This window comes from Mirounga leonina, unplaced genomic scaffold (genome assembly GCF_011800145.1).
Source record: "Mirounga leonina isolate KUSES-001 unplaced genomic scaffold, KU_Mleo_1.0 Mir_53, whole genome shotgun sequence".
NCBI lineage: Eukaryota > Metazoa > Chordata > Mammalia > Carnivora > Phocidae > Mirounga > Mirounga leonina.
Window position 1 is genome coordinate 66,624,066 of NW_023270807.1, and position 27,781 is coordinate 66,651,846.

Consider the following 27,781-nt stretch of genomic DNA (forward strand, 5'->3'; position numbering starts at 1 on the left):
CCAGACTTGCTAATGGCTTTGCCATTGCTTGCGGCCCCAGACCGCAATTCTCTGCTATTCCCAAATAAATCCATTTTTACTGGTAAAATAACTACTGGCTGTTTTATTTATTTTTATTTTTTATTTTATTTTTTTTAAAGATTTTATTTATTTGACAGAGAGAGACACAGCGAGAGAGGGAACACAAGCAGGGGGAGTGGGAGAGGGAGAAGCAGGCTTCCCGCAGAGCAGGGAGCCCGATGCGGGGCTTGATCCCAGGACTCCGGGATCATGACCTAAGCCTAAGGCAGACGCTTAACGACTGAGCCACCCAGGCGCCCCTGGCTGTTTTATTTTTAAGGTTAACACCTGTCATACAAAGAACCAGGAAAATGTGGCCAAATCCTGAGGGAAAAGACAATCACCAAAACAACTCTGAGATAACACAGGTGTTGGAATATTCAAAGACTCTAAATCTGCTATTATATGTTGCAGGAGGTAAAGATAAACACACGTGAGAGAAATATAAAGAAAGACATTTTCAGCAGAGAAACAAAACATAAAAAAGAACCAAGTGGAAATTTTGAACTGAAAAGTACAGTATCTGAAAGAAACAAGTTCACTGGATAGGTGTAATAGCACAGTGGAGATGATGAAAGAAAGCAGCAGTGAACTTGAAGATAGACAAATTAACAGAAATTAGCTAAACTGCAGAGCAGAACGGGATAAAAAGGCTGAGAAAACAGAACATAGGAGCATCAGGGACCTGTGACCAGAGAAAGTCTACTACATTCAAGAAACTGTCCAGGGGATCAGAAGGTCTAACATACAAGAAAGACAGGTGAAAGAGGCTGAGAAAAATTATGTGAAAAAGTAATGGCTAAAAACTTCCCCAATTTGGTGAAAGACGTATATTTACAGATTCCAGAAGCTTGGTGAGCTTGATGAACTTAAATTCAAGGAAAATCATGCCTAGATCTGTCAAAATCAAACTACTGAAAGACAAAGGTAAAGAAAAAAAATCTTGAAAGCAGCCAGAGAAAAATGAAATACTACATAAAGAGCAAGGATTGAATGCAGAGTCCAGGATAGCTAAAAGACACTGGAACATCTCCAAGTATGGAAAGTAAGGGACTATGAATCAGAAGCCTATATGCAGTGAAAATATTTTCAGTAATGAAGGTGAAATAAAGACGTTCTGATATGAAGTAAAACTTAGAAAGCTATTGTCAGCAGAACTGCCCTAAAAAAAAAAAAATGCTGAAGATGAAGGGAAAGGATACCAGAAGGAGACCTGGATGCTCAGGAATGAAGGAAGAGCAACAGAAAATTTAACTATCTAGGTTAACATAAAAATCCTTATTTTTTTCTCTTAAATTCTTTAAAATATGTATGATTATTGAGAAGATAGGCAGGAATAAGGCAGGTGCTCTTAGTTAGGGGAGACTAAGCTACTGTAACAAAAATTCAGTGATTTAAGCAACAGATTTGGGGCATCTGAGTGGCTCTGTCAGTTAAGCACCAGACTCTTGATTTTGGCTTAGGTCATGATCTCGGTTGTGAGAATGAGCCTCGTGTCGGGCTCCACGCTCAGCAGGTAGTCTGTTCGAGGTTTTTTTCCTCTCTCTCTCTCCCCCTCTGTCCGCCCCCACCCCAATAAACAAACAAACAAACAAACAAACAAATCTTTAATAAAACAACCAGGGGCACCTGGGTGGCTCAGTTGGTTAAGCGACTACCTTCGGCTCAGGTCCTGATCCTGGAGTCCCGGGATCGAGTCCCGCATCGGGCTCCCTGCTCTGCAGGGAGTCTGTTTCTCCCTCTGACCCTCCCCCCTCTCATGTGCTCTCTCTCATTCTCTCTCTCTCAAATAAATAAATAAAATCTTTAAAAAACAACAACAACCGGTTTTTTAACAGTCAGAGGGAAGAATTCTCTCTGGCCTTTCTGCTCACATTCTATTGGCGTCCTTAACAGCAAATTCAGCTGGGAAATGTAGGGGGCTAGGGCAGTCATGCACTGGGTTATAATTCAATTACTTAGGAAGGGCAAATGGATTTTGATGAATAGCTAGCAGCCTCTCCCACAGCAGGTGAAAGAGAAAGGAGGCATTTTGGATAGAGGGGACCATATGATCAAAGGTAAGGAAGAGAGAAGCCACATGTAAGGAACTAATAGCAATTTTGATGTCCTTGGAATGTAAAGAGATAAAGCTAGAGAGGTGGGTGGGGAGCAAATGAAGCTGGATTTTATTCTTGAGGAGTTGAAGGGTTTTATGTAGCAGATTTTCATTTCAGTGAGCTACTCAGGGGTGAAAGATGAGAGAACAGAAGACTAGAGGGGAGAAAACCAATTAGGAACTCAGGGGAATAGTTTTGGTGAGAGGTGATAACGTTTTAAAAGTAGGCTGTGATAACAGCATAGAGGGCTGGTTTCAGAAATATCATCTGTTGAGGTAAAATTGGCAGGACTTGATGAGGGAGAAAGAGAAGCATCAAGGCAGGATCTCACTTTCCTTACAAAGATGACTGGGTGGGTGGTGATATCAGCATGGAGTATCAAAGAGCAGGGGCAGATTTATTTAGGAAAAAAAGGAGTCTGGTTTTAGGTGATAAAGATGAAATACTGTTAGGCTTGAATTCCTACAGAATAGTTTTGGTTATATTAAATCTCAGTGAGCCAGTTGGAGGTGTGTCGCTCAAAGACAGAACTCCTCCATGGAGGAGGCACACAAAATCCTTTGTAACCTACTTCTCATATAACCTTCTATTCTCTTCAATACATATACATTTTGTTTCAGCCACATCAAACTTTTCTCAAAGAGGCCTTCCCTGACTCTGAAATCTACAACAGGTTCTCTCACATCACAGCCTCTGTACTTTGAGGTAACCTGGGAAGGGCTTAATGACCAAATGGATGGGGCTGGAGAGATGGGTTGGAAAGGAAATGATGAGGAGATTTAGGTTTGTAGTCTGGGAGCCTAAGTGCGTAAAAGTAATTGGGTGCAAAAGCACATTTCCGATAGACAATAACAAATATTCACACGTCTTGAGGCCGTGGTCTGGTCAAAGAGCAAAAGGAAACAAAAAGCTGGAATTGGGGGCGCCTGGGTGGCTCAGTTGGTTGGGCGACTGCCTTCGGCTCAGGTCACGATCCTGGAGTCCCTGGATCGAGTCCCACATCGGGCTCCCTGCTCGGCGTGGAGTCTGCTTCTCCCTCTGACCCTCCCCCCTCTCATGCTCTCTCTCTCTCAAATAAATAAATAAAATCTTAAAAAAAAAAAAAAGCTGGAATTGGATAAAGAAGACAAGGCCTTTCCTTTCCTCAGGGATCCTGGAAATCCACGTCCTGCTCCACTTCCTGACAACAATGGTATTGTCTGCAGGGACTGGAGCCGGAGTGTGCTTGAAACGTCAGCTTTGGGTCGGGACTTCTCTTGAGCTACTGTTACACCATGTACAGCCCCTGACCTTGGGCACGTTGCTACTTATTCTCTGTGACTTAATCCAGCTGTCTGTAAAACGAGGAAAACGTGGAATTTGGAGTGTTGTTCTGAGGATTCATTGAGCTCATACCCGAGAACGCTTACATATGAGGTTCAACAAATGTGGTGGAGTGACAGATGGACGACATAGCTCAGAGGAGCGAGGGCAGCAATTCTAGAAAGCTGTATAAGGGGCAGACCGGGCTCCCTTTGCCCTGCGAGGAGCCCCGGGGAGCGGGTGCAAAGCCATACCCTGCCAATCTTGGCCCACGTTTTCGCCCGCAAGGGCGTGGCCGCGTCTTACCTCACGATCCGTCGGGTCCCAGGCTGCAGCTTCAGCTCAGTCCGCCACGGGGCGCCCGCTTGCGGGGCCTCTGTGGGCTCAGCTGTGTGTGATGCGGCGGCCCGGGCGCCCACGTCCGGTCTCCCAGGCAACCACATAAACTTCCGGTTTGAGAGAGGCCGCGGTTGGCGAGAGGCCACATTTCCGCCACGTGACCCCCGCCGGCACCTTGCCGGCTGAAGGGCTCGCGTCACCGGCCTGCAACACCCGGCGTTTTCCCGAAGTTCGACTTCCCCGCCCTGACCAGGGGGCAGTTCCTGGGGAAGTGGCTCCAGCCGGGACGGCCGGGCCTGCAGAGGCGGAGCCGGGGCTTGGCTCCCGCTTGCCCGAGGCTCCGCTGAGAAGCCGGGCGGCAGCAAGACCGCTTCTCCTGAGCCGCCGAACTGGAGTTGGAGCTGGAACTCCGTGGGGCCGGGGCCCCGGCTGCCGGGCAGCGGCTCCTCGGGGCCGAGGCCGCGGCGGAGAATGAGGCGGTGGTGGTGGCGGGCTCCCGGCGGAGCCGCCGGGCTGGAAGCATGCTGCGCTGGTTCATAACCGTGATCCTGTGTGCTGCCTTCCTGGGGCTGGTGAGAGCCGGGGCTGGAATCCTCCCAGGCGGGGGCGTAAGCGGGCGTTCTGTAGAGAACGCCGGCTTCTGAGCTCGAGTCTCGCCTCTGCCACTTGCAAACTGTGTGACCTTGGGCGCGTTCGTCTGCCCCAGCCTTGGTTTCTTAATCTGAAAAATGGGCACAGTTCTACTGTTGGTTATTGTCAAGTGGGAAATTGATTTTCCTAATATATTTGCCAGTTCCAGCAAACCTTCCTACTTCTACGTGGCGTGGGGGAGATAGATGCAAGGGGGTGTTGCCAGGTCTATAGCCCCTCCCCCTTGAGCCCACGCAGACCCCAAATTATTACACAGAGCTGCTTTTCTGGGATTTCCTCTTCCTTGTCTGACCAGATTCAGCCAACTCCTTATTTTTGCAGACGGGGCAAAATAGACCCATAGAGGGAAAATGACTTTTCTGGACCACACAGCTGGTTTTAAGTGGTGGAGGCAGGAATAATAGGTCGCTTATTCTACCCACAATCCTATGTAAAACAAACCTTTAGATCCTTCAGTTTTTGTTTTTAAGAGCGAACTGCAAGGCTAGAAGCGCCTTTTGACAAACCCCTTGGGTGCCCCACGATTCCCTTATTTCTGGAGATGGTCCTCTCATCACTTGTCCTGAATATTGGGCTCTTGGGGATTTGGTAGGGTGAGTCCTCTGAGGAGAGTCACTTCTCAGAGTGTCCTCTAAGGAAGTCACTTAGCGTCTTTCGCTTGAGCCACAAGGGGTTCCTGGAGTATTTTAATTTGAAAAAAGAAAAATCATTGCAGACGCTTCTTGAGCCCTCACCTTGTGCCAGGTCCTGTTTTAAGTGCTTTACAAGGAGGAAGTAATTTGATTGGAGATGGAGCTCAGCCTTCCCTCCATGTACCAAGTGCTTGCTCTGCTCTGGCTTGGGCAAGACGCACACCCGTGTTTTGAGCAGAGCAGTCCAATTAGAATGAATTATTCTTGAAGCATAGACAGAAGCATTTTTTTTAAAGTATCCAACAAATATTCTCTGATGGCTTGGAGTTTTCTTTGAGGAAGAATACAGATTTAGAAACGTTTGATTTGTCTATTTTCTGTGTATTTTGTATGTGTCAGAGGAAGGACACCATGTGCATCCAGAAATATTGCTGTTTTAACACCATAAAAAAACAGGAATGCTGTTTTAATGGTTTGATAATTTAAATTTTTAACATCTAAATTACTGTGTTATTTGTGCATATAGTATATTTCAAAGTGCACAAAACTATTTCAAAAATGATTTTGATGTTACATTTTACTGTTAATACAAGAGTCTCTTGTGGTATTGTTCAAAAAGGAAACAAAATTGTAGCAGCCAGAAAAATTAAAGAATTTTTTTTTAGACTTGAGAGTTGTCAAAACTAGAAAACCAGTAGTATTTGACACACCAGATGCAGTAGCCTATAGTCTAGGAGTCCTAGTACTGTCATCCTGAATTTTTCCGACTGTGAGATTTGAAGTAATCCCCTACATTACACTGAAAACCCCTCCTCCTTTTTTATTTTTATTTTTTAATTAAATGTTTAGATGTGGGGGAGGGGCAGAGAGAGGGAGAGAAAGAATCTAAGTAGGTTCCAAGCCCAGCATGGAGCTTGATCTCACAACCCTGCGGTCATGACGGAGCTGAAATCAAGAGTGTGAAATCCACAGTCGGCTGCTCAACCAACTCAGCCACCCAGGCGCCCCTCCTCCTCCCTTTTTAATAGTGAAAAAAACTACCACACAGATAGACATTATTTTAATGATTGTAAATGAAAGGTTTTGTCTTTTTAAATTTTAGGGAATGAGTGTTGCTATACTGGGACCAACATTTCAAGATTTGGCAACAAATGTGAACCGCAATATTAGCAGTCTTTCTCTGATTTTTGTGGGCCGTGCCTTTGGATTTTTAACTGGCTCAGTGATTGGTGGAGTTCTTCTTGACATTATGAATCATTTTCTACTTTTGGGTAAGTACAGACCAATTTTAGCTTTTTATGACTTTCAAGGAATTTACGCTTTGTTTTTAAAAATGAAACATTTTATGGTTGACAACTCAGATGAGTAGTGTTCAGGCGTCCTCGGTGAAAATCAGGTTTCCTTGATGCCTGTTTTCATCTCAACAATTATAGGGAATCCATGCAGGGCCGCTCTGGAAATTTAGATTAGCCCTAGAATGTGTTACTATCTTTAGCCTTCCTGACCATCAGTGTAATTTAGGCACCACCCCTGGATCACATACTAGTTGTCCAAAGAACTCTGCTTGTCAGGGTTTAGGGCAGATCTCCTGGGGCCACCAGAGATCAGAATGAATTCCTTGAACCTGCCCAGGCTAGGCCCTGAACTGAGAATGAAGGTGGGAAGTACTGGGGGCAAAAGGACGTAGGCTAAATTTTTGTCCCAGCCGTCCCATGTTAATGATGCCTCCAGACCTCTCTACCTCGCCCTTCAAGTAGATGGCAAAGCTTTTAACTTACTCTCTTTTGAATAAATAGACACGTTTAAAGAAAATCTGGATTAATGTGATAAAAGTGCTTTGGAAGTAAGGACAATAATTTACTGTTGTTGATGAATAAATGAATAATTACTCAGATTTCCAAAGTGGGTTGAGAACATATAGATCTCTTGTATTTCCCTCCTTATTCCCAAGCTAAATTACTTAATACATTTCTACTACAAACTAACATAAATGCATTTTATTTTTCTTTTTAATTTTTTACCTCATACCTAAAAGTCTTTTTATTTTATTTATTTGATGTATGTACGTGTGTATGTATTTATTTACTTAGATTAAAAGTCTCTTTTTAAAATATGAGATATTTAAATAAATTTTTGAGTTGTCAGTTTTGCTATAAAACTTTGCCCTGTAGTATATGGTTTGATTATCAGCAATGCTAGAAATGTACTCACATTAGATTAACTTATATTTTATAGTCCATAAATATTATGAAAGCTTGTAAAGGAAATAACCATTTATGGATGCTGAACCTCTTATCCACTTACTGTTACCCAATTGTAACTTGACCTACTTTGCATTTATGGGAATTTCTATGATGTTGACTTGATTTATGACTCCTTGCATGAATATTGTTTTTTATAGCTGACTTTTACCTTTCTTCTCAGGGGTGTCAATGTTGACCACCACAGTTGGTCTTTATCTTGTTCCATTTTGTAAGACAGCAGTATTACTGATTGTCATGATGTCCGTCTTTGGTGTTTCAGCTGGCATTCTGGATACAGGTCAGTGAGCCCTGCAGGGTCATCTCTGGGAGTAGGGACTTTCTACTAGAAAAAGTAGAGCAGATGACATCAAATTGTCATTTGCAGTGTAAAATGACACCGACCTACTGAATTGCTCTTGGCGTCACCCAGTCAGAACTACCCTCTGGCAGCTACTCTTCTTGCCAAGTAGGGTGCCTGTTTTTGGCAATTCATGGAGTGAATTTAAGGAATTTTGTTCAGTGAGAGATTATTGATTTGCAGTACCCAAACAGGAAAGGGTCCCCCATGTGGGTAATTATGGTGCAGGTGAGTGGGCTTTCATTTTGGGATAGAACTTTATCGGTGTAGTATGGGAGGAATTCATGGGTTAATAGGTTAAACCAACTTTGGAACCATATTTGACTGAGGAATCATAGAAGCAGCTATCCAATTTAAAAAGCCCTCTGCCTTTTGAACTAAGAGAAACCTGTGCTGTGTATGACTTTCCTTCTCTTTTTTTCCCCTCTCAAAAGCTCCTGTCTTCCTGCAGGAGATCCTCTTCATGTGTCTTGTTATCTTTTAAAACCTACTAAACAACATACTTGGCATTTGTCCACCCCTAAAACCAGCTCTCTTCTTCCCCTGCTCTATTGTTACCTGATATATCGGGGATATTTTATACTTTAGGCTTAGTTTGGTCGTGAAATTATGGGGCACAATTGTATGTTTATCTGCAAATATGTTAAAGAGAAAGCTAACACAACACCTGATGCTTCTTGCCTTTCACCTTTGTTTCCTGTAATGGGCCCAGCAGAATTCTACAGTGTTCAGGTTTCTGAACATGTGTTTTGCATCTGCTATATACCTAAATAATTTTCCTCAACTGGTTATTTGGTAATTTGGCCATTATCTCATGGTAATATATATTTAAAATGTTTACAAATAAATATCCACCTCTTTCCCACCCTCCCCACCCCCTGCCAGCCTCGTATTAGAACTGTCTTGTAAAAAGCCTTGGGCTAAGGTGCCTGGCTCTAGGAGGTCGTGGTTTACTAGCTTGTAGAATCCATTTGTGAGTATGTGATGTTCCGATGCTTAGAGTTCTGTGGTGGTGGTAGGTTAGAGTTCCTTAATCATAAAATCGACCGAGTTGCAACATTTGATGACTGAGAATACCTTCATCCTTGTGCCGTGTAAAATAGACTCATCCTCCTCCTGATAGTAGTGAACCGTTTTTTGCTAAGTTACCATGATTAAATAATTTTCCTCATCTTTCATTGGTAGGTGGTAACGTCCTAATCTTGGCTATCTGGGGGGACAGAGGAGCCCCACATATGCAGGCCTTACACTTCAGTTTTGCCTTGGGTGCCTTTTTGGCTCCACTGCTGGCTAAGTTGGCATTGGGCACGACGGTGTCTGCTGCAAACCACGCAGAGCCTAACTCTAACCATTCTGCCCTCAACCAGTCATCTGAAGCTGACTCAGAATCTCTACTCGGAGTACCTGACAATATGAATTTACTGTGGGCGTATGCTGTTATTGGTACTTACGTTTTTGTAGTTGCTACCTTTTTTTTGGCTCTGTTTTTAAAGAAGAGCTCAAGGCAGGAAAAAGCAAAAGCATCTGCTCAGAGGTCTCGAAGAGCTAAATACCACAATGCCCTTCTTTGTCTCCTTTTTTTGTTCTTCTTTTTTTATGTTGGAGCCGAGGTAACATATGGCTCTTACGTTTTCACGTTTGCGACCAGCCACGCAGGCATGACGGAAAGTGAAGCGGCTGGGTTGAACTCCATCTTCTGGGGGACCTTTGCAGCCTGCAGGGGCCTAGCAATCTTTTTTGCTACATGTTTACAACCTGGAACCATGATTGTGTTAAGCAACATTGGCAGCCTGACATCATCCTTATTGTTGGTGCTTTTCGACAAGAGCCCAGTTTGTCTCTGGATAGCGACTTCGGTGTATGGGGCCTCGATGGCAACCACGTTTCCCAGTGGTGTTTCTTGGATTGAGCAGTACACAACCATCCATGGGAAATCTGCAGCATTTTTTGTAGTCGGTGCTGCCCTGGGAGAAATGGCTATTCCTGCAATAATTGGAATTCTTCAAGGACAATACCCTGATTTGCCTGTAGTTTTGTACACCTGTTTGGGGGCATCGATAGCCACTGCTATTTTATTTCCCGTGCTCTATAAATTAGCCACCTCACCTCTCAGTCAGCAGCGAAAAGAACACACAAAAAGCGAGGACCAGAAAGCTTTGCTGTCTAGTTCTGAGCTAAATGACTATGAGGAAGACAATGAAGAAGAGGATGCAGAAAAATGGAATGAAATGGATTTTGAAGTGATTGAAATGAATGATACAATGAGGAATTCTGTAATAGAGACATCTAAAAATATTTTGATGGAGCCCTTGGCTGAAATCTCCAGTCAATTCCACTCCAGTGCAGTGGTACTGGAGTCCCCTCAAGTTAATAGTGGCCAGTTCCCTGTGAATCACCTTGCAAGAAACCAGGCTAAAAGGGACTAACACCTAGAGAAGATGGATTATTCTGACCTCCTTGAATAATCTCCAGTTGTAAAGAAGCCAGTCAGAGCAGAACATTAACAGATCTTCAACATGCTTTGGGGATCAAAATTTCTAGGTCAGAGTATAGCAAATGCTACAAAGTTTTGAAAGGTTCTGTAATTCCACAGTTTTCCATAAAGAACAAATGGTCTCGTCCGGCAGGATCTTACTGTGAGGCTGGTGTTTGGCATGTGGCTGATTAGGTAATGTTTTATGGTCTCCACCCCTCAGAGCATGCAAAGAAGGTGTTTGTTGTTGAGAAGTTGGGTGCTGTTCTAATAGAATGAAACCATCTAATAGTTGAATTGATTAGCTGAACAAATGATCAATCGTCAGTATTCTACCAGGGAAGTAGAGGAGTGTCCTTTCATAAAAGAGCAACTTTGAAAATGGACAGAGATTTTTATTAATTGCTTTGCCCTCCCTGTAGTGTTGCGCTGGAGAATTCTGATTCCTCATTTGATTTCTGATTTCTATCAGGAGAACACAGAACAGGGCCCTAGAGACCCGGCTTCAGGACTGCTGCTCACTAGTTTTTTCTGGCCCTGCACTCAGTCCCTAAAGAGGCCTTGTTTATCTGTCTCCTGATCTGTGATTCTATTAGTGAAAATGAGAGGATTTTCAAACTAGGAATCCACAAGTTTCAAAGTTTGTGCAAGGAAAAAAAAAGTAAAAAAAAAAGTCTGTGCAGTGTGTCTGTTAGAAATAACGTAAGTCCCATCCATTCTTCATTTCAAATGAGAAGTGAAACAAAAGTGATAGTTTTGAGAATACTGATTGTGAATACATGTCAATTTAAGAGACTCAGTGTTTAATAATTACCTGCAAAACACATTTTTCAGTAGTGTTTCATCAGTTCTAAGATGCACCTTTTTTCACATTTTTAACATCTCTGAAATCAGAATATGTCTTAAAGTCAGTGGTCACTTAACATTTTGTGACAAAATTTAATTGACAGTTATCCATGTACATATACAAAATAATGTTGCATGTTATAATCGGTGTCTTACAGTAATTCATTCAATTATGGAGATTTTACTATTTTTACAGATATTTAAAAAAAAAAGTTATTTTTATATGCTGATTTTCTTGATGTTCAAGTGGGATTTGGAGATGCAATGTTCCAACTTTAAAAGCTGCTTGAGAATTACTATGTTAGTAGTGGGGCCTACCTTAGTAATGAAGTCTGGGTCTGGGCCTTGCTCGTACAGGGTTTGTTCTTTATTGAGTTTGGCTGGTAATTACATTGTAAGCACTGTAAACTATGCTGCTAGTTTAATTTACAAAGAGGCACAGTCTTTTGCAGTATTTGGAATATTCGTTTCACCCACCCAGGGCTCTTCCTTCCTGAGTTTGAAATACCTGGGAAACCAAAATAATGATTAGAAAGGGGCTTGGTGGCCTAGGGGTCAGGGATCACAAAGGGTACTTCATATGAGTGTGGCAAAGCTGGTGTGAGCTCTCCTTTGATAAATGACTAGCACTGATGACTGCTTTTGTTTACTTCTCTTTACCGTGTTTTATGGTGAATAACATTTAATTTCTACCTGCTTGCAGTATGTTTGCTTTCTCATTTATCTAATTTCTACAAATTTGCCTTTGTTTTTTCTCGAGTGAAATGTATCTTTTTTGACCACTGCTCATTCACCTTCAATACCTGCCATAATATGGGTTTGTATATATAACCTAGCAGTTTTGGAGAGGGCCGGTGGAGAAATGAACAGTAAAAAGTGTATTCTTCTTGCTCTTTTTGTATTGTACTTTTCTCTTAGCTACAACTTGGAGACCACCTGTGTTCCATTTACTGCTTTTTCTCAGGTTGTTGGAATTTAGGCAGTAGATGCTATTTGGCAGCTGGGACGCTTGCTAGAACAGGGATACTATCTGCAGCATCTACATTTAACGGGTAGAAGATGTAGCTCAGGGAGAAAAGGATGATAATAAGAACATGGCAGAAAATTTGGAAATCCACACTGGAAAATCCACAAGAGTTCCACAAACCAAAATGTGAGTGGCCATATGAGATTGTAGGCATTGTTTTTTTTTTTTTTTTTAAAGATTTATTTATTTATTTATCTGAGAGAGCGAGAATGAGAGAGAGTGCATGAGAGGGGGGAGGGTCAGAGGGAGAAGCAGATTCCCTGTTGAGCAGGGAGACCGATGTGGGACTCGATCCCGGGACTCCAGGATCATGACCTGAGCCGAAGGCAGTTGTTTAACCAACTGAGCCACCCAGGCGCCCGTGATTGTAGGCATTGTTAAAGTTTGATGTATTTCCATATTGGAAGGATAAGACTTCGTATAATTCCAAGAATTAGCATTCATTCTAATAATCAGTCCCTAGGTAAGTGTCTGCTGATATACAAGTAGCCAATACTGAAGTTTTCTATTGCTGAATAACAGATTTAGCAGTTTACAACATTTTTGTTTATTTTAAGTAGGCTCCACGCCTAGTATGGAGCCCAACGTGGGGCTTGAACTCACAACTGTGAGATTGAGACCTGAGCTGAGATCAAAAGTTGGTTGCCTAACCGACCAAACCATCTAGGCGCCCTAACAACAGACATTTTTTGTCTCACAGTTTGAGTCAGAAATGTGGGCATGACTTCACTGGGTCCTCTGTTGAGGGTCTCGTGGGGCTGCTGCAGTCAAGCTGTTGGATAGAGCTCTGCTCCATTTTGAAGCTTAGGGTTCACTTCCAGGGCCATGTATGTGGTTGACAGTATTCAGTTCCTTGCTGTGGTATGCTCAGGTCCCTGTTTTTTGCTGGCTGTGGGCTGCCATCAGCCCCAGTTCCTAGAACCTCCCACGTTTTTTTGCCAGGCAGCCCTCTGTAGATCTCTCACAACATGGCAGCCCATTTCTTCAAAGCCAGCAGGAGAATCTCTCACCCCAGTCTGCCAAGCTGGAGTCTTCTTTAACATAATCACAGGAGTGGCATCCCTCACCTTTGCAGTATGCTCTTGGCTAGAAGCAAGTCACGGGTTCTACCCAAACTCCAGGGGGAGAGGCTAGTGCAGAGATGCAACTCATTGGGTGTTACCTTAGTGTGTGTATGCTGTACACACAAGAGAACTAAAAAGTTGGAGCTGGGGACAAGAAGCCCTCAGCAGTCATCGAAAGTGATTATGGGTACCAAACTGAGTGAGTGGGCATGGAAGGCTCCATTAGGCCAGGCCAATGAACCTGATAGAAGAGATTCTGTTTGTGGGGCAATGGATGGGCTAACTCAGAGTTAGGCTTTTTTTCCCCTTGACATTTTATGTTCTTTCCCACTGTGATTTTAACTTGTTCAAACGCAGCTTCCTATAAGAGAAATAGGTAAATTTCAGTTTAGTTATATTTTCATAGTAATAATTTTCAAAGTAAAGATGCTTTGAGGGCATCTTTCAGTTACTCTTATTTTTTAAAGAAAAATCCTTTTAAAAAACCTGTTTATCATAAAAGTAATGAAGGTATTAAAAAGTCAGCTGGAAGATTGGGGAAGTGCATAAAAATGTAAGGGACAAGTATAAGTAATTTATGCAAAGTTTTTATTTTTTTTAATTTTTTTTTAAAGTAAGCTCCTTGCCCAATGTGGGGCTTGAATTCCCGACCCCTGAGATCAAATCATATGCTCTACCAACTCAGCCTTCCAGGCACCCTTGTATAAGTTATTTATTTATTTATTTATTTATTTATTTAATTAATTTATTTATTTATAAAAGATTTTATTTATTCATTTGAGGCACAGAGATAGAGAGCATGAGCAGGGGGAGAGGCAGAGGGAGAGGGAGAAGCAGGCTCCCTGCTGAGCCAGGAGCCCGATGTGGGGCTTGATCCCAGGACCCCGGGATCATGACCTGAGCCGAAGGCAGACGATTAACCATCTGAGCCACCCAGGCGCCCCTGTATAAGTAATTTATAATTCTAAACACTTAGAAAAGTTCTTAAGATTTCTCCTCAACATAATTTCTTGGGTAAAAGGGTAAAAAAAAAAATTCCCTCCTACCAGATAAAGTTTCAGAAACAACTTGAATTTTGTGTCCAGAGTGCGTTGCCACTGCAGTTGTTGGACTGGTTATTAGTTTGAAGAATTGTAACTTATTAAACAAAACAAAACAAACCTAATTGATCAGTGGAGTAACATAACACCCTCCTAAAAACTGTGGGAGACGTGGATTACATGTAAAATGATTGCGTTTCAGGTAGAATCATTGAATAATCAGGATAGCTTTCTCATAACCAGAACTTTTGGTTTCCCATAGCAGTATATCACTCCTGCCACTTAAAAGTTATTACTAAAATAGAGCTTAAGTTTCTTAGTGGAAGTAGATAACATTCTTCTGGGATACCCTGTATCTGTATCTGTTAAGTGCCACTTGTTTTGTTCACAGTGCTCTGAATGTGTGTGTGTTTGTGTACGTGAACTCACAGATACTATGTGTGTTTGACATTTTCCTATACTGTAGGGGTGCAGTGGGGGTAGAGGTGGTAGAGAAGGGATACAAAAAAGCTTAAGGTATGATTCCAGGTTTGTTAAAATGGCCCTTTTTTAATTGAAAATTTTATTGCAATTATTATAGATTTACATGCAGTTGTGCCTAGTGTTTTTGTTTTTGTTTTTTCTAAATTTGTTGAGTGAGGGATACTTGCTCAATCTGGAGAGTAGAGAACTAGGCTAGTGCTTCTCATACGTTAATGTGCATTTGAATTGCTTGTTAAAATATAGATTCTAATTCAGTAGTACCTGGGATAGGGGCTGGGATTCTACATTTCTTTTCTTTCTTTTTTTTTTTTTTAAAGATTTATTTTTATTTATTTGACAGAGAGAGAGAGAGCACGAGAGAGGGAACACAAGCCGGGGGAGGGGGGAGGGAGAAGCAGACTCCCTGCTGAGCAGGGAGCCCGATGCGGGACTCGATCCCAGGACCCTGGGATCATGACCTGAGCTGAAGGCAGCCGCTTAACCAACTGAGCCACCCAGGCGCCCCTGGGATTCTACATTTCTAACAAGCTTTTACATGATGGGGAGCTATTGGCCTGTGGACTGACCACATTTTGGGTAGCAAGATTCACTTTTTGAGAGGGTCAAATTCTTTGCTACTCTAGGGAATTCAGTTTGTTTTGTTTCAGCTTTTCTAAATCTGACCCTAAATCTGTAGGAGTCTGTATTCCCATGCGCCCCCTCCTCTCTCTTAACACACAAACCCCAGACTCAGGAGTTCCCTTCAGTCCTCTCCATTTACTGCATTGGCTGTTGAATATTTATTTCTTATGTCTGTTGAATGCCTCCTATTTGGCTGTCTCTGTGAGAGGTGTTATGTTATACTGGTGAAAGATCAGAAGGTTCCTACCTCTGTGGAACCTACCCTCTAAAGCAGTACCGTCCAGTAGAATTTCCCACAATGATGGGAACATTTTATATCTGCACTGCCCAGTAGCCACTGGTCACATGTGGTGAATTGAGCCCTTGAAATATGGCTAATACAAATAAAAGGAATTTTTAATTTAAATATCTGCATTAGCTGGTCACTGCCATATTGGATAACACAGGTCTAGTGGGAGAAACCAGGTATCAAACAAATAATCACACAAGATGTTTCTAGGAAGGCTTTATCTTCTGTTATACTAGAAGTTTACAAGTATCTGGGGTCAGAAAAGTTGTGCTAGATACCTTCTCAAATGGCATAATATAAATTATCATGGCACTTAAGGAAAGGCCTAGTTTTACTGGGTCCTGATGGTAGAAAGTTGTGCTTAGTGATCTGGAAGAGCAGGTTTGTCTTTCCTTGTGTGTCAAGGAAGCAAACCGAGGCTGGTCACCTTGTTTGTCAGGAGGACTTAAGCTCTTTCGCTTTATGCACTTTGGCCAGTTGGCATTTGAGCTAGGTTGCACTTGGATTTTTATTTAGCTATAAATAGTTTCATATTTAATGAGTTAAAATTTTATAACATTGAATTTTTGCAAAGAGAATTTTCCAACATTTTTTGGTGGTTGTCTTAATTATGTGTTCTCATGTCCTGTACTTCTGCCTTGTTCATTTCTCTTAATTCTTGCAGAAAAGATCCCTTAGGTTCTTGCACCGTGGCCATTAATTCTTATGTATTGTCTTCCTTTTGGCTTATATTTTTAATTGCAGAATGCCTTTCCTATCTGGTCTCTGGCTTTATGGCAACTTGCCTTCGATGTGTTTGGTTATGTTAGTTAATGGATGGCCTGGAGAAGTGTAAAAGTTGTTTGATGACATGAGTGACTTAAGGCTGTGGGCTTTTTAGGTTCTGAACAACTTGTGAGGTTATAAGGTGCTTTTTAAAAGAATTATTTTTAGGGATGCCTGGGTGGCTCAGTCGGTTCAGCGTCTGCCTTTGGCTCAGGTCATGATCTCGGGGTCCTGGGATCGAGCCCCACATCGGGCTCCCTGCTCAGTGGGGAGCCTGCTTCTCTCTCTGCTTCTGCCCCTGCTTGTGTGCTCCCTCTCTCTCTCTCTGACAAATAAAATCTACAAAACAAAAAGAATTATTTTTAATTGTGATGAAATAGACATTACATAATATTTACCATCTCAACCTTTTTTTTAAGATTTTATTTATTTGACAGAGAGCGAGAGAGGGAACACAAGCAGGGGGAGTGGGAGACGGAGAAGCAGGCTTCCCGCCGAGCAGGGAGCCCGATGCGGGGCTCGATTCCAGGACCCTGGGACCATGACCTGAGCCGAAGGCAGACGCCTAACGACTGAGCCACCCAGGCGCCCCTCAACCATTTTTAAGTGTATAAATTCAGTGTCACTAAGCACATTCACATTATTGTGCAACCCTCACAGCCGTCATCCACAAAACTAACTCCATAACCCATTAAACACTGTAACTCCCCATTCCATCCTCCTACCAGTCCTGACAGTGATCAGTCTACTTTCTGTCTCTACAAATTTCACTACTCCAAGTACTTCATATAAATGGCATTATACAGTATTTGTCCTTTTATGCCCAGTGTATTTCACTTAGCATGTTGTAGCATGTGTCAGAATTTCCTTTGTAAGGCTGTTTAATAGTCTTTTGAATGTATACTTTGTTGATCCATTTACCTGTTCTGGACACTTGGGTTGCTTCCACCTTTTGGCAATTGTGAGTAACGCTTCTATGAAAATTTATGTACACGTATCTGTTTCAATTTCTGCTTTCAGTTCTTTTGGGTATCCCCACAAGTGTGATTGCTGGCTCATATGTTCTGTTTTTAATTTTTTTGGGTGCTTTCATTATTGGACTTAGATAATATTTTGTCCTAATCAGTTTTCCCAGAAGAAACCAGCTATAAGAAGATAGAGAAACCCATGCTTTTGTTAGTATTGCTTCAAACCCTAGGCAGACTTTCAGCCCATTATAATCAACTTAGTATCACCCACATACTGAATAGATGAAAGGTTGTATCAGACATCTACCCCAAAGTTTTGTTCTCTTTGCTTCCAGTTTTTTATTTAGTCATTGAGCAAGTGTCAGAGAGCTTACTTGGTTTGAAATCCTACTTGAAATGAAACTGAACCTGCACCAGTTGGAGGTTGCCTTTCTAGACAGGTTTTCACCAATCAGTTTTGATTTGGGGCCCTTAACGAGGTAGAGGTAGCCTCATAGATTGATTACATCTGTATTTAAGACTGCTCGCAACTTACATGCCTCTGTACAATGTAAAAGCTTGTTTGAATAAAATATTGATATAAATAAATACTCATGTTGGTTTAAGATAAAATTGGTGTTTCATTTCATGGATGCTTAAAAATGAATTTGGCATGGGTACCTGGGTGGCTCAGTCGTTAAGCGTCTGCCTTCGGCTCAGGTCATGCTCCCAGGGTCCTGGGATTGAGCCCCGCATCAGGCTCCTTGCTCAGCAGGAGTCCTGCTTCTCCCTCGCCCACTCCCCCTGCTTGTGTTCCTTCTCTCACTGTGTCTCTCTCTGTCAAATAAATAAAATCTTGGGGCGCCTGGGTGGCTCAGTCGTTAAGCGTCTGCCTTTGGCTCAGGTCATGCTCCCAGGGTCCTGGGATTGAGCCCCGCATCGGGCTCCCTGCTCAGCAGGAGGCCTGCTTCTCCCTCTCCCACTCCCCCTGCTTGTGTTCCCTCTCTCGCTGTCTCTCTCTCTGTCAAATAAATAAATAAAACCTTTAAAAATAAATAAATAAAATCTTTAAAATATATATATATTTTACTTGAATAACAGTTCCCTCATTAAAGATGATTGCAGTTATGTCTTTGTTTCAGAATGGAAAGGAAGTTTTCAAAATTGCATGTCAAGGAGAAACTGGGGTGTTTCTCCTTGCTTCCCTTCTATAAAGAACCTGCAGCTGAAACCCTGCTGTTAGTGACCACAGCCCTTTTTGTCTTGTTTAAAACAACTGTAGTGATAATATGGTTAAATGCTTCTAGGTTGGAGCATGATTCAGGTGTACAGCAACCTCTCCACTCCCCTCACACTTTACTGGAGTCTTAGGGAAAGATATATATATATATAAATGTTTTATTTATTTATTCTTGAGAGTCAGAGAGAGAGAGAGGCAGAGGGAGAAGCAGGCCCGCCAAGCAGGGAGCCTGATGCGGCACTCGATCCCAGGACCCTGGGATCATGACCTGAGCCGAAGGCAGACGCTTAACCATCTGAGCCACTCAGGCGCCCAAGGGAAAGATATTTTTATTTATTTATTTAATTTATTTATTTTTAAAAGATTTTATTTATTTGAGAGAGAGAGAATGAGAGACAGCATGAGAGGGAGGAGGGTCAGAGGGAGAAGCAGACTCCCTGCCGAGCAGGGAGCCCGATGCGGGACTCGATCCCGGGACTCCAGGATCATGACCTGAGCCGAAGGCAGTCGCCTAACCAACTGAGCCACCCAGGCGCCCCGGGAAAGATATTTTTAAAGTGGGAACCTTTGAGCTGAGAGAAACTAAACGGCATACTTTCTCCTGTCTTATCCGAGCAGTTAGTAATGATACTGTGGGTGTCCTTATTTGAATGCTGCCATCTCTGCTTTCAGCGATCTAAGTTTATAGCTGTGCACCTTGCCCTGGGCAAGGATCTTTACCTTCGCATCATGCCAGGGACAAAGCTTGGCTTTTTCTGGCTCCTCCTAAATACAGAGCTCTAGAAGCCTTGGCATTGAGCCAGATGTGATGGGATTTCAAGTATAGCTGACTGTGATATCCAGGGGTCCCCAGTGCTTTCCCTGAGGAAGTAGGGGCTTGGGGTACTTCTGCTTCAACTTCCATGGATTTGGTTGGGCATGAGAGCGGGCTGAATGACCATGACATCTGCTCCTAAGTGTTCCCTGCACGGGAAGGCTGGGGTAAGGCACTGTGGTTTTTTTTTTTTTTTTAAGATTTTATTTATTTATTTGAGAGAGAGAATGAGAGCACAAGAGCGAAGAGGGTCAGAGGGAGAAACAGACCCCCTGCTGAGCAGGGAGCCCGATGCGGGACTCGATCCCGGGACTCCAGGATCATGACCTGAGCCGAAGGCAGTCGCTTAACCAACTGAGCCACCCAGGTGCCCAAGGCACTGTGGTTTAAAGGATACAGACAGGAGCATTGGCTGGGGCTCCTGCTACCACCCACTGGAAAAGATAATGGTTTGGGAAGTGGAATTTTTCTATTTGCTCACTCTAGCAACCATTTCAGTTTCTCTCTTTTGGGAAACTTGAATGGACCCTATAGAACACATTATAAAAGCTCATGTGTGGTGTGGTGGTGAAGTGTGGGATCTGGAGTCTATCAGCCTGAATTTGAATTTGGACCCAGCCAACTCTTTCCTTGGTCACACTACTTAATCTCTTGGCCTCTATTTTCTTTCATGGGGTAGGCAGGGAGACTTAAAGCACCTAGCATATTGCATCATACGTACACTGAGAGGCTGAATTGTGTTGCTCCCCCCTTCCCCATCCCTGTGTTGAAGTCCTAACCTCTAATAGCCCACACTGAATATTTGGAGATAGGGTCTTTAAAGAGGCAGCTAAGCTAAAATGAGGTCATTAAGGTGGGTCCTAATCCAACATGATTGGTATCCTTATAAGAGGAGGAAATGTGGACACAGACTGGCACAGAGGGAAGACCCTGTGAAGACACAGGAGAGGGCGGCCATCTACAAGCAAAGGGGAGAGGTTGCAGAGGAAACCGCTCTCCAATGCCTTGCTCTCAGACTTCTAGCTTCCAGAATCCTGGGGAAGGTTCTGTTGTTTAAGCCACCCAGTCTGTGGTACTTTGTTTTGGCAGCCCTAGCAAACTAATACACATAGTAAGTATAGAATGAAGGTTAGTTACTATTACTATTTTTATTACTGTTTCCAAAGCACTCAGACAAAGGACCAAAATAAAACGGGCACAAATGGGAAATTTTATTCATAGAGTAATATTCACTAGTTTAGTAAAAGAGACCATTAACAAAAGGGAAATAATAAGAGTTTTTAAGAACTGTGGTTGGGAAGGCCAGGCGGGACACCCTGACTAAGCTAATAAGGTTATGGGTCACAAGAACATTTAGTTGTCCCAACATATCAGTAAGAAGACCTGTGGCTGAGGGGCGCCTGCCTGGCTCAGTTGGTTAAGCGGCTGACTCTTGATTTTGGCTTCGGTCATGATCTCGGGGTCATGGGATCTCTGCCCTGCATCAGGCTTCTCACTCTGCAGGGATTTTCCTTGAGATCCTCTCCCTCTGCGCTCTGTCCCTTCCCGCACTTGCACACGTGCGCGCACGCGCACACACATACTCTCTCTAAAATAAATCTTAAAAAAACCCCAAAAAACCCAGGAAGAAGAAGAAGACGATGCGTGGCTGCAAATTCACGCAGCTGGCCTGGGGAGCTCTCTGCTCAGGTACCATGCAAAGGATGGACTTCTTGGACCCGACCAAATAGCTAAGCTAAATGGAGCCCACTAGCAATAAAGGAGTGAGAAACAGCAAGAGCACATAATTGTTTTTAATGGATATTATATGTGCGCAGTAATACAATCAAATAGTACAAAGGTAAATTAAAAAGTAGATCTTATTCACCCTTAACTCCAACCCCCATTAAAGCAACCATTCTTATTGTCATTTCTGTACATCTTCTAGAGATAACTGGATATACAAAGAAGTGTATGTATATGTACATAGATAAAATGAATATAAATATATTCTTTGTTTTTATTGAGAAATAATACATAACACTGTATTAGTTTTCGGTGTACAACATAATGATATATATATGCATTGTAAAATGATCACCACTATTGGTTTAGGTAATAGCCATCATCACACATAGTTAGAAATTTTTTTCATGTAATGAGAACTCTTAAGATTTATGCTTTTTTTTTTTTAAGATTTACTGTTTTAGCAACTTTCAAATATACAATCAGTATAGTTAACTATGGTTAACAATAATATACTTTACATCCCCATGACATTTTAACTAGAAGTGTGTATGTTTTGACCCCCTTCACTCATTTTGCACACCCTCTACCCTCACCTCTGATAACCATCAATCTGTTCTCTGTATGAGTTCAGGTTTGTTTTTAAATTTTTTTTTAATTAAATTTTTTTAGATTCTACATATAAATGATTTATTATACGGTATATGTCTTTTCCTGTCTGACTTATTTCACTTACCATAATGCCCTCAAGTTCCATTGATGTATCACATAGCAGGATTTCCTTATTTTTATGGCTAATATTCGTGTGTGTGTGTGTGTGTATCACATTTTCTTTATCCATTTATTGTCAGTGGACATTTTCCATGTCTTGGCTATTGTACATTTTCTAGTTCCTTGAGGTATAAATTTAGGTTGGTAGGGATCTTTGTTTTTTTTTAATGTAGGCATTTATTGCTATGAACTTCCCTGTTAGGACAACTTTGGTTCCATCATTAGTTTTGGTATATTGTATTTCCATTTTCATTTGTCTCAAGATATTTTAAAATTTCTCTTTTGATTTCTTCTCTGACTCATTGGTTGTTCAGTAGCATGTTGTATAATCTCCACATATTTGTGAATTTTCATATTTTCTTCCTGTAATTGATTTCTAGTTTTATACCATTGTTGTCAGAATAGATACTTGACAAGAATTCAGTCTTTTAAAATTTATTAAGACTTGTTGTGGCCTAATATCTACCCTGGAGAATGTTCCATGTGCATTTAAGAAGAATGTGTATTCTGCTGATTTTGGATGGAATGTTCTATAAATGTTGTGTGTTTGGCCTCATGTGTCATTTAAGGCCAATGTTTCCTTATGCATTTTCTCTCTGCATGATCTAGCCATTGATGGAAATGGGTAATGAAGTCCCCTACAATTATTATTGTATGGCTGTCCATTTCTCACTTTAGGTCTTTTAATATTTGCTTTATATATTTAGGTGCATGTATGTTGGGTACACAAATATTTACAAATGTTACGTCCTTTTGTTTGACCCCTTTATCATTATATAGTGATCTTCTTTGTCTCTTACTAGAGACTTTGTCTTAAAGTCTGTTTTGTCTGATACAAATATAGCTATCCCAGCTTTATTTTGGTTTCCATTTGCATGGAATATCTTTTTCAGGACCTTCACTTTCAGTTTGTGTGTGTCCTTAAAGCTGAGGGAGTCTCTTGTAGGCAGCATATCACTGGGTCTTATTTTTTAATCCATTCAGCCACTTTGTGTATTTTTTTTTTTAAGTAGGCTCCATGCCCAATGTGGGGCTTAAATTTACAACCCTGAGATCAAGAGTTGCATGCTGTAGTGACCAAGCCAGCCAGGTGCCGCCCCCCCCCCAATTTTGTGTATTTTGATTGGAAATTTTAGTTCATTTACATTTAAAGTAGTTATTGGTACGTGTGTACTTACTGCAGTTTTGTTAATTGTTCTCTATTTAGTAATTCCTCTGTTTCTTTTCTTGCTTTGTGATTTGATAATTTTCTGTAGTGGTATCCTTAGATTCCTTTCTTTTTAAAATTTTTTATTTATTTTTTAATTATGTTCAATTAGCCAACATATTTGAGAGCGAGAGAGAGCACAAGCAGGGGGAGGGGCAAAGGGAGAGGGAGAAACAGTCTCCCCACTGAGCAGGGAGCCCAATGTGGGACTTGATCCCAGAACTGTGGGATCATGACCTGAGCCAAAGACAGATGCTAACCAACTGAGCCACTCAGGCGCCCTGGGTTTTCTGTTCTGTTCCATTGATCTGTGTGTCTATTTTTGTGCTGGTACCATACTGTTTTGATCACTACAGCTTTGTAATATATCTTGAAGTCTAGGATTGTGATACCTCCAGCTTTGCTTTTCATTTTCTTTTTTTTTTAACATGAAATGTTAAAAGTTTTTATTTAAATTCTAGTTAACATATAGTGTAATAATCAGTTCAGGAGTAGAATTTAGTGATTCATCACTTACATATAACACCCAGTGATCATCACAAGTGCCCTCCTTAATATCCAGTCCCCTGCTTTTCTGTTTCAAGATAGCTTTGGTTATTCAGGGTCTTTTGTGGTTCCATATAAATTTTAGTATTATTTCTTCTAGTTCTATGAAAAATGTTGTTGGTGTTTTGATAAGGATTGCATTAATTGTGTAGATTGCTTTTGGTAGTATAGACCTTTTAACAATATTCTTCCAATTCATGAGCATGGAATGTCTTTCCATATCTTTGTGTCACCTTCAGTTTTTTTCATCATTATTTTATAGTTTTCAGAGTACAGATCTTTCATCTCTTTGGTTAGGTTTATTCCTAGGTATCTTATTGTTTTTGGTCCAGTTGCAAATGAGATTGTTTTTTTAATTTCTCTTTCTGGTCCTTCATTTTTAGTGTATAGAAATGCAATGGACTTCTGTATACTGATTTTGTATCCTGTGACTTTACTGAATTCATGTATCAGTTCTAGCAGTCTTTTGTTGGAGTCTTTTGGGTTTTGTATATATAGTATCATGTCACCTGCAAATAGTGCAAGTTTTACTTCTTCCTTACCAATTTGGATGCCTTTTACTTCTTTTTGTTGTCTGATTGCTGTGGCTGGGCCTTCCAGTATTATGTTGAATAAAAGTGATGAGAGTGGACATCCCTGTCTTGTTCCTGACCTTAGAGGAAAAGCTCTCAGTTTTTCCCCATTAAGGATTATGTTAGCTGTGGGTTTTTCACTGATGGCCTTTATTATGTTGAGGTATGTTCCCTCTAAATCTACTTTTGTTGAGTTTTTTTTTTTTTTTTATCATGAATGGATGTTGTACTTTGTCAAATGCTTTTTCTGTATCTATGGAAATATCAAATGGTTCTTATTGTGATTTATCATTGATTTTCAAATATTGAACCACCCTTGCAACCCAGGAATAAATCCCACTTGATTGTGGTGAATGATTTTTTAAATGTAATGTTGGATTTGGTTTGCTAATACTTCATGGAAGATTTTTGAGCCTATGTTCACCATAGATATTGGCCTATAGTTGTCTTTTTTTGTAATGTCTATCTGGTTTTGGTATCAGGGTAATGCTGGCCTCATAGAATACATTTGGAAGCTTTCCTTCATCTTCTATTGTTTTGGAATAGTTTGAGAAGAGTAGGTATTAACTCTTTAAATGTTTGGTAGAATTTGCCTGTGAAGCCAAAAGCCATCCTGGACTTTTGTTTGATGGGAGTTTTTTGATTACTGATTCAATTTCTTTGCTGATAATTGGCCTGTTTAAATTTTCTATTTCTTCCTGTTTCAGTTTTTTTTTTTTCAGCATCACCTTGATTTATTTTCCTAGTCTTTTTTTTCCTCAGAAGGAAAAATAATTTCATCAAGAAAACAAATGTTCCTGCCAAAATGAAAGAATTTCTTTTAATGCTTTTCTTTAAAAAAAAAAAAAAAGTCGGGTGCCTCGGTGGCTCAGTCGTTAAGCGGCTGCCTTTGGCTCAGGTCATGATCCCAGAGTCCTGGGATCGAGTCCCACATCGGGCTCCCTGCTCAGCGGGAAGCCTGCTTCTCCCTCTCCCACTCCCCCTGCTTGTATTCCTGCTCTCGCTGTCTCTGTCAAATAAATAAATAAAATCTTAAAAAAAAAAAAAAGTCAACATTGAATTAGAGCATGCCGTGCTCCCCCATTTTGCTGACCAAAGTTTTTGTTTTTGTTTTTGTTTTTTAAATCCACTGGCAGAAAACAAGATATTTTCCTCAGATAGGATGATTGTATTTTATTGCTGCTTTGTTTAGTATATATTTTTCTCAATTGGGAAAAAAAGTCTAGGTGAAAAAATTATCTAACAAGAAAAGTAGTTTACATGGTCATAACACGTAAATTGCTGCCAAAAGAAAAAAAATGGAAAAAAAAAAAGATTTTAAATGTAAAATATCACATAACTTCAAAAAACTTACCTCAATTTTCTACCATGTATCATGTACTATAAGTCAACTTTCTAAATAGGATTACAGTCCTTTATTATAAGCCCCTAGTGGTCCTATGGTATGCATTTAAAAAAACGCTACTACAAAATTTTTCTGTTCTTTGTGTTTCTGCCTATTGTGTACTTAAGCTATAGATAATTTTTGAATAAAAAGCCTACATAGGTATAAATGCAATAGTTAACTGATCCTCTTTGCTGATGTCCTTTTCATGTTCCACAGAAGGTGGCATCTATTGGTCCAGCATCTTCTCCTGTTTCTTCCCTTCCTTTTTCTTCTTCTTAGATTCTGCTTGAGGTTTGGGCTTAGTCAGCTTGCCACAGGGCTTGGAGATGGTGACTGTCTTCTGGCAGTCGGCGTTGTGGAGGGCTCGCTTCAGACTTCCAGTTCTGGTCGCATTCTCCCCAGGCCTGGAACTGGTATTTGCGCTCTGCTCCAAATTGCTTTTTCCAGTTGCAGGGGATCTTACATCTCTGGGTCTTCATGGTTTGCTTACACTCGGCTCCAGTCCGGGTGCCCTCCCGGGTGCCCAGGCCACAGTCCCCACTGGTGGGCACGCACACACTCCACTGCCATTCCCCACAGTCAGACTTCTTCACTTTTTTTCCTGCCTCCTCTTTCTTCCCTGCTTCAGCAGTGTCCACAGCTGCCAAGATGAAAACGAATGCCAGGAAGGCAGCTGCAAGTTTCCGACGCGGCTGCACGCACTGTCGGTCCTGCATTTTGGAGTTGCAGACGCTGCGCGCGCTCGGGCTGCCTTTGTTGAACGCGGCGAGGCTCTGCGCTCTGTCGGGTGCCCGTGGCCGCCGGCCGCCCGCCGCGGCTGCGCCCTCGCTCCCGGGTGGTGACGGCCCGGGCTCCCGCTCCCCTGTGCCCGCTTCGGCTCGGCCTCCGCGCGGCGGCGCCCTTGGCGGGATTTGGGACGGGCAGGCTGGGACCCCGATCCAGCCTCGGCCTCCGCTGCGCCCTGCCGGGGAGGGAACGGAAGCCCTGTTTCAGTTTGATAGGTTGTGTGTTTCTAGGAATTGATCCACTTCTAGGCTGTCCAGTTTTTTGGCATATAGTTCTTCCTAATACTCTTATAATTTCTGTGTGGTGTTGTTATTTCTCCTCTCTTATTTGTGATTTTATTTATTTGGATCCCTTCTCTTTTTTTCTTGATAAGTCTGATAAAAAAAAATAAAATCATAAAATAAAAAAATAAAATTTATCAATTTTATTGATTTTTTTTTCAAAGAACCAGCTTCTGCTTTCACTGATCTGTTCTATTGGTTTTTTTAGTGCTATATCATTTATTTCTGCTCTAATATTTATTATCGCTTTCCCTCTGCTGGTATTAGGTTTTGTCTGTTGTTCTTTTCCTAGCTCCTGTAGGTTTAAGGTTGGGTTGTTCATTTGAGATTTTTCTTGCTTCCTGAGGTAGGCCTGTATTGCTATAAACCTCCCTCTCAGAACTGCTTTTGCTGCATCTCAAAGGCTTTGAACTGTTATGCTTTCATTTTCATTTGTTCCCATGTACTTTTTAATTTCTTCTTTTATTTCCTGGCTGACCCATTTATTGTTTAGTAGCATGTTATTTAACCTCCATGTATTTGCAGTCTTTCCAGACTTTTTTCTTGTGGTTGACCTCTAGTTTCATAGTGTTGTGGTCAAAAAAGGTGCATGGGATGACTTCCATCTTCTTGAATTTGCTTGTTTTGTGGTCTAATATGTGATCTATTCTGGAGAATGTTCTGTGTGCACTTGAAAAGAATGTGTATTCTGCTGTTTTAAGATGGAATGTTCTGAATATATCTGTTAAATCCATCTGGTCTAGTGTGTCATTCAAAGCCATTGTTTCCTTGCTGATTTTCTGTTTAGATGATCTGTCCATTGCTGTACATGGGGTGTTAAAGTCCCCTACTTTTATTGTATTACTAATGATTCGTTCCTTTATGTTGTTAACTGTTTTATGTATTTGGGTGCTCCTTTGTTGGGTTCATAAATATTTATAATTGTTATATCTTCTTGTTGGAATATCCCCTTTATTATTATATAGTGTCCTTTGTCTCTTGTTACGGTCTTTGTTGTAGTCTATTTTGTCTGATATAAGTGTTGCTACTCCAGCTTTCTTTTGACATCCATTTTCATGATAGATGTTTCTCCGTTCCCTCACTTTCAATCTGCAGGTGTCTTTAGGTTTAAGATGAGTCTCTTGTAGGCAGCATATAGATGGGTCTTTTTTTTTTTTTTTTTTTTTTACCCATTCTGTCACCCTATGTCTTTTCATTGGAGCATTTAGTTCAC

The 27,781-nt window shown here is 41.4% G+C and overlaps 1 protein-coding gene and 1 pseudogene across 1 annotated transcript; one reads left to right on the plus strand and one right to left on the minus strand.

The window, feature by feature from the left end:
- The first annotated feature begins 4,292 nt into the window (after positions 1-4,292).
- On the plus strand, positions 4,293-12,145 carry MFSD4B (major facilitator superfamily domain containing 4B). Its single transcript, XM_034991836.1, is given in 5 exon segments — positions 4,293-4,372; positions 6,186-6,354; positions 7,508-7,624; positions 8,870-10,080; positions 10,082-12,145. Coding segments are annotated over 5 exon segments (1,584 nt in total). The 5' UTR covers positions 4,293-4,321; the 3' UTR covers positions 10,118-12,145.
- Positions 12,146-25,697: 13,552 nt separating this feature from the next.
- Positions 25,698-26,217, minus strand: LOC118001294 (annotated as a pseudogene).
- Between the last annotated feature and the right edge of the window lie 1,564 nt (positions 26,218-27,781).